Raw genomic sequence first — 7,226 nt, 5'->3', positions numbered from 1 at the left:
GATAAAGATCAAGTTTTGAGTTTTCCTAAGTTGAAGTTTGAACTAAGTTGGTTCAGGATGAAGGTCAATTTGAGTTAACCTAAGGTTAGAGTGCGAGTCGTGTTGGCCTAAGTGAAAGGTCAATCGAATGTTGATGGTGTCGATTTAAGTCAAAGGTTGATCTGAGTCAACCCAAATTAGTCCAAAAGTCGATAGAGTCGAAGACTGGTTCAAATCGACCCCAATCAAAGATAAGTCAAGTTGGCCCCAATTAAAGGACGATTCAAGTCAGCCTTAACCAAAGATCGACACAAGTTGACTCTAGTCGAAAGTTGGTGCGAGTCAACTCTGTCTGAAGATCGACTTCGTCCATATCTAATAAACCTAATAATTATATATATTAAATTTATCTCATAGAATTTAATTTAATTTACAAAATTAAATTAATCTAATTTAAATTAAACTTCAAGTTTTTTAAATCTATTTAATCTAGTTCAAATGAAATTATAAATTCAATCCAATTTATTATATCTAAATTAAATCTAGAATGGATTTTGGAAAAACCATTATATCAAACCACAATAAACACACAAAACATATGTATTATGTAAGGTATAATTAATAAGTCTTAAAAGCAACTTGAATAAAGTTCGTATCTCTAAAAAAAACACATTATTTAAGGACATACATAACTAATGGAAGCATCTTTTTGTATATATGTTGGAAAATGTAATGTGTGGTTTTATTAGAATACCACATCTGAATAACTTGCACTCAATTTTACAAAAGTTCAGTAATTTTTTAAATTAATTTTAAAATGTTATGAGACACTCCAATAGAAAAGTTGCTTTAAGAACCTCTAAACTTCTCTAGTATAAATACTTTATTATATTTAAAATTCCTTGATAAATAATTGCTTATAATCACAACCACGTATAGGGGGATATACGAACTTGATGCCTTGATTTTATTTTTAATAATTTTTTATTGCGGATAGAATAATAATATTCTTTTTCATTACATCAAATACTTGAGTACATATATTTTTTTTATTTTTGTTTGATTTTGTAATTTGTTATTGCTACTTTATTTAAAAGTTAGGTGCAATATTTGGAATCAAACGAATATATTAATTTGTACTTATTTTAATTGACGATAGAAATTTTATTATTGATATTTGTTATGAGACAAACTCACAGTAAAACATTTACAATTTCAATATTGTGTTACATTAGCTAATATTTCATTCTATTTGTTGCTACTGTTTGGTTTTTCTAGTTTTAAACTATTGTTTTCGTCTCGGTATTATCTGGCTGATTCCGTTCGATTTTATTATGTAAATTTTAGTTATAAGAAGAGACTTATTTTTATTTTTAAATTTGTTATTGTTATTTCGTTTTTATCATTTGTAAAAAGCCGTTTATAAATGTTTTAACTAAATTTAAAACTCTGATTTTTTATATTTGAACCCCACCTACGTTTCTAATAAGGTGATATATGTTTTGACAAGCATAATGTCTTAAGAAAAAAGGTCGATAGGTCGATGTTTTTTTGTATTTCAAAAAGATGAATTTTAAGTTTGATTTAATTTTATAAAATTAAATTATAAAATAAGGTTCGTGTTTATATACTTTAAATTAGTTTTTTCTTTAATTGAAATAGAATTTTCAACAAAATAATAAAAATGAAAAACTCTTATTTTTCATCTACACCAACCCTTCAATATACCATAAAATAGAACAAAAAAACATGTAAAAAAATTAAAGATCTTAAATGGGTGCTCTCAACCCTTATTTTTCATCTAGAACAACCCTTATACATGAATAGATATTAATCAAATTCTTAATTCAAAAGTACTCCAAACAAATAGAGAGTGGTTCAAGTTTTTTGAAGTGAAAAACATAATTTTTATTCAAGCTCAAACCTTCAATTCATAAGCATTTATATGTGACTGCAACAATAAAAACTTTTCTTCATTAAAGCTTACCAAATTAGAAATGTAACTGCAGAAAAACACATAAAACAAGAGATGGTAAAGTAAAAGATATCATATACCCACATTCCTAGCTAAATTGCTATTTCCATCAAGCATGTTATATGAACATTGATCCTTCTTATTATTCTTGCTGACAGATTTCTTCTGAACTCTTGCAGCTTCTTCAGTAACAGTGACCCTTTTGATGTATGCATGGAGCATTGATTCATCGTGATTAGGGTTGTCATTGTTCTTGTTGTTGTTCCTTTTATAGTCTTGCCGACGCTTGATACCATTCCAATGGTTTTTTATGTTGTTCTCAGTTCTCCCAGGTAATCTTTTTGCAATTTCAGACCATTTGTTTCCAATTTCTTGGTGAACTTTCATCAGAATCATGTCTTCTTCCAGGTTCCATGATTCCTTCTGAACAATTTAGTTAATTCAGAAAGAGTTATGTGATACATGTTCTTCAAATTATGTAGAGAATGAATAGAATAATCATGTTTTGTTGTTAATTAAATGTGATTAACTTCTATTAATTTGATAATTCACATGGCTTAATGAAGTTGTGTTGCATAATCTTTGATAAGAATTTATTTAAGAATGATAAATAAATTTTTAAAATTGTAAGAAACGAATTAAATATTTAAATAACATTTTATATACAAATATTATCATGAATTTGGCTTTTTTTTTTTAATTGGGGTCTACATATCAAAGTATATCAAATATGAATAAAAGTCACATAAGAAATATATTCTTAAATAAAAATACTAATAACGATCAAGAACTGAAAAAAAAAATGTTATATTAAATGATTTTCAAAACCGACAAGAATCGATTGGACTTGTAAACTCGTTCACTTTGACTCGCTGTTGAAACTAAAAGAGAAAAATACCATGTATATTAACAAAACCAACAAAGAAATGAAATATTTATATAAAATTTCATAAAGAAATTATTAAAATAACCTTTATTTATAAAGTATTATTTATTTGGAAAAATGTGATTTTAGTCCTTTTAAAATATCTTAAATTTAGTTTTGGTGCATTCGAAAATTAGAGAAAAATAAGAAAAAATATTCTAGGGAATTTATTTTGAACTTTACATATTTTATCCTTAATTCTTTTTTATTGAAATACATGATGTACGAGTAGATATCTATAAACTTCATATTACAACTAAATTAAATTTTAAAATATAAATCTAATTTAATTATTGTAAAAAATGAAAATAAAAATACATATAAATGACAAAACAATTAAGGTTCTAGGGTTAAATTTAATATCTAATTAGCTTATGTATTTAAATAAATGTGATAAAAATTTTAAGTCATATATTATCTCACCTGAACAGTTTAGGTTGTAGGGTTATAGACTACTATAAATGACAAATGAATTTAATAAAAGTAACTCAATAAAATGTCATTTTTATATATAAAAAATTAATTACAAAACTTTTTTCAGTATTGTGAATAAATATATTTGTATTAGTAACATAATATGATTTGAATATAAATAAATTCATAATTCAATTAAGTCTATGACATTCATCTCCAATATACACTATGAAGAGAGAGAGAACCATCTAATGAACTAATTTAGTTGCATAATTTTTCAATCTTTGACACAAATTAATATGAATTAATTAATTGAATGTTTAGTGTAATTTATTACATAATACATGTCCTATTTTTATATAATTAAGTTCAAACTTTGATGTTATGATTCACAAAAAAGATGGGAAGTATATATATACATATGTATATATATGAGAAATAAAAATGGAAAAAGAAGAGACCTTAATGTTTGGCTGAAGATGGTTGTACCATCTTTCTCGACATTGCTTCCCAATCCTTCCGGGTAGAAATTTTGCAATTTGGGTCCATTTCTTCAACCCAAATTCATTCACCAATTCCACAAGACTACTGTAAAAAACAACAGACTTTAATTAATTAAAATTCATGATCTTCTATCATTAAAAAAAGTCTTAAATGAACTCAAAGTTCATCCTCTCAATACAATTTCATTGTCTTTTTAGTAAACAAACACAAAAAAAATTGTGGTCCCATAATTAATAACATTTCACTAAATTTAGCCACTAATTATTGACTTGTTTTTGCATTGTAAAACATAAAAAAAAACACAAATATTACAAAATTTCAAACATAAATAAATGTAAATACACACACAAGATTACAAAATATATGTTTGTATTTATTTATACCTGTCTTCTTCAGGAGTCCACCACCCTTTGATTATGAGATCATTAGTATCTTTTTTCATCTTTATCTTTTGATTACTTTTCCATTTGTATTGAGTAATATTAGGAAAAGAAAGAGGTGAAGGTGAGTTGGAAGAAGAAGAAGCATAAGATGGATGAATCATGGTTTTTTGAGAGAAATCCCATATGACTTTGCCTTCATGTTGGCCATGCAAAGCATTGTTGTTGTTTGGTGGTGGCAACATCATAGGGTGGTGATGGGAAACATTGGCAAAACCTCCTAGGGAAGACCCTAAAGAAGGTGTTAACATCCCACAAAAAGGAGTTGTGGTGGGTTTTAAAGGACCCTCAAACAAAAAGTTAGGGTTTTGGGTAGGTATCCCAAAGGTGTGATCTTGAATATGGTGGAAAGTGTTGTTGGGATGAAACATGATGGGTGGTGGTGGTGATGATGGAATCAGAATAGGGCTTTGTGAGGGAAACATGGTTTGGATTTGTGGCATCATGTTAGGGTTTGTGGGGAAATGAGTTGAAAGGAATGGGTGTTGTAGTTGCCCTTGGAAGCTTGGATCAAACTCCATGCAGAAAAGCTCAACAATTTAGTGACTTATGGAGAAGAGAGGTAGAGAGAAGGTAGAATATGTTGAATGTGATGTGGGGGAATACGTATCTTATAATTATAGATTTTGCTTTTCAGAAAGTTGAGAAATTATAAAGGATATCCATCCTTGTTAAATGAAAATATACATAAAAGAATAATTGGAAAAATTAATAAATGTATTTTTGAAATTGTAAAACAACAAATTAAATAGAATACAAAATATGAGAATAAATGATGTTAGAAGTCTCACGTCAATTAAAGATAATGTCAAATTACATTATAAAAGTTGACACAATGATTTACCGTATAATTTGATGTTTATTGGATTTATTGTTACAGTCACTGTTGGATCACTTATTAATATTTTATTCACTTCACGCAAGCTAATTTTGATAAGTAAAGTTAAGTTTAAAATTATTTTTTTAACAAATGTTAAATGTTGTTTTAATTAGGAAGAGAACTTTAAAACTAACTTAATAACATAAAAACAAATTTGTAGAATGAAGTTTATACTGCAACTATGTGATCTTTTATTTGACCCATTCTAACATTTTTTTCTCACGGACTAATATCTCATACGTAAGACTTTCTAGGTGATCCAATAAATTTAAAAGTTTTTGTAAGAATAAATTATGTGAATTTTAAACTAAATTTAGTTTCATAAAACTTTGTAAAATAAAGTTTATATTTATTTATATTGTATAATTTAACATTATTTTGTTGGAAAGTATCTCCCGTCATTCTAATTTTGAAAATAAAAGTTAAATCAAAATATTTTAAAATATGGCAGCTACAAAAAAAAGTATTATAAGTAGGGATAAAAAGAAATGGAAAAATAAATAGTGAACGAAAATGTGAAAGCTTTCTACGGCTATGTTTCATAGTTACTGTGACGGTTGACATCCTACATTTTACTACTACTAAGAAGAAAAGAAGGTTATATTTTCCCATTTGTTTTATATTAGAGTAATAAATAATTCATAAACACTCCATTAATACTTTTTATTATTTGCATTTTTTATATATATTGTGGGGGTAATTTCTCTTTCATGATATCATATATTATATTTACGTTTTTTTTTTCATTTAAAAATTTTCTAACTCTTTCATCAAAAAAATTGTATTTCTAAGAGGCAAATTAACATTGTATGTGTATAAGATTTTTTTTTTTCATTTTCACCATTTTTTAGCAAAATTCTTTTGGAGAAAATTAAATGTAAGACCCTTTAAATTCAGAAAAGTATCGCTTAAGAAAAGTTAAAAGACTTTTTAATAAAGTTCCAAACCACAAATATGTTTATTATGGTTTTGGTAAAAATGTAAAATCAAGTGTGTATGTATTATATATATATATATATATAACTTTCAATTTTAATATTTTATTTTAGACTAACAACTCATATATTAATATATCATTGATGTATATTAATTATCTCTCATAAGAAAACACTCACACTTCTCTCGTGAAATTTTTTTAATATGAAATAATTCCAAGATAATTATCATACAAAATGTGCATATCAATTAATATAATATGTTTATTATATTATTATTATTATTTTAACAATTATTATATATTAATAACAATAAGAAAAGATAATTGCCTTCAATATATTATAATATATATTAATAAATAAAATGAGATAATTTAACATCTTGATAAGACACATTTAAGAGAAAAAAATATTATTTTTATGTGAAAAATAATTAATATGCATTTATGATCCGTTAATATATATAGTTATTAAAATAAAATAGAAGATTAAGAGACATAATATATACTTCAAGTAACTGACTCCTTAAAATGATAACACTTTTTCTTGACTTATTTAATGTTCCCTTTTACATTTAATACAATATTCATTATGAAGTCATTGCATATTAAAATTTAATAACATTAAATGCGATGCCTTTATATATATTGAAAATTAGTGATGAAATAAATATTGAAGTTTTAAAAGTGAAGAGACATTAATTATTAGAGAAAATACATGTGTATAGTTCCTTTTAACTGCAGAAATTTTGAATATTTTCAATACAATAATCACAATATTACACTAATATAAATTCAATTATTTTTAATTACAAATGAAGATGAGAGAAAATATTATTGTGCATGTACTACTAATGTACTTCTAAGTGTACTTGTAGAAAAAAAAATGTAACATTTTTTAAATGTATAACAAATACTATCAGAAGTGTGTAGAGATAGGTTAATTAAATACTTTATTTGGGGAAGAGTATAAGTTTTTACGTAAGATTAATTAGTTTTTATATATGCACAAAAAAAGTAAAATAAAAATATAACTATATTATTTAGATAAAAATAATTTATGACATAATGTGAAAAATGACAGGATAGGCTACATCATCTTAAAAACTTGATTGGTGCATAAAATATAATAATGTTGAAAATATTTAATAGAATTCAAAACAAATAAAATAAAA

The 7,226-nt window shown here is 25.2% G+C and overlaps 1 protein-coding gene across 1 annotated transcript; it reads right to left on the bottom strand.

Moving 5' to 3' along the window:
* Nucleotides 1-1,932: 1,932 nt before the first annotated feature.
* LOC108345373 (transcription factor MYB118) lies at nt 1,933-4,809 on the bottom strand. The gene is made up of 3 exons (XM_017583971.1): nt 4,181-4,809; nt 3,755-3,881; nt 1,933-2,377 (listed from the first exon to the last, which is right to left on the bottom strand). The coding sequence occupies exons 1-3, from the start codon at nt 4,756-4,758 to the stop codon at nt 2,027-2,029; spliced, it is 1,056 nt and encodes a 351-aa protein (XP_017439460.1). The 5' UTR covers nt 4,759-4,809; the 3' UTR covers nt 1,933-2,026.
* Nucleotides 4,810-7,226: the final 2,417 nt, after the last annotated feature.

Source organism: Vigna angularis, chromosome 8 (genome assembly GCF_016808095.1).
Source record: "Vigna angularis cultivar LongXiaoDou No.4 chromosome 8, ASM1680809v1, whole genome shotgun sequence".
NCBI classification, from domain to species: domain Eukaryota; kingdom Viridiplantae; phylum Streptophyta; class Magnoliopsida; order Fabales; family Fabaceae; genus Vigna; species Vigna angularis.
This window is presented reverse-complemented; position numbering and strand designations above follow the sequence as displayed.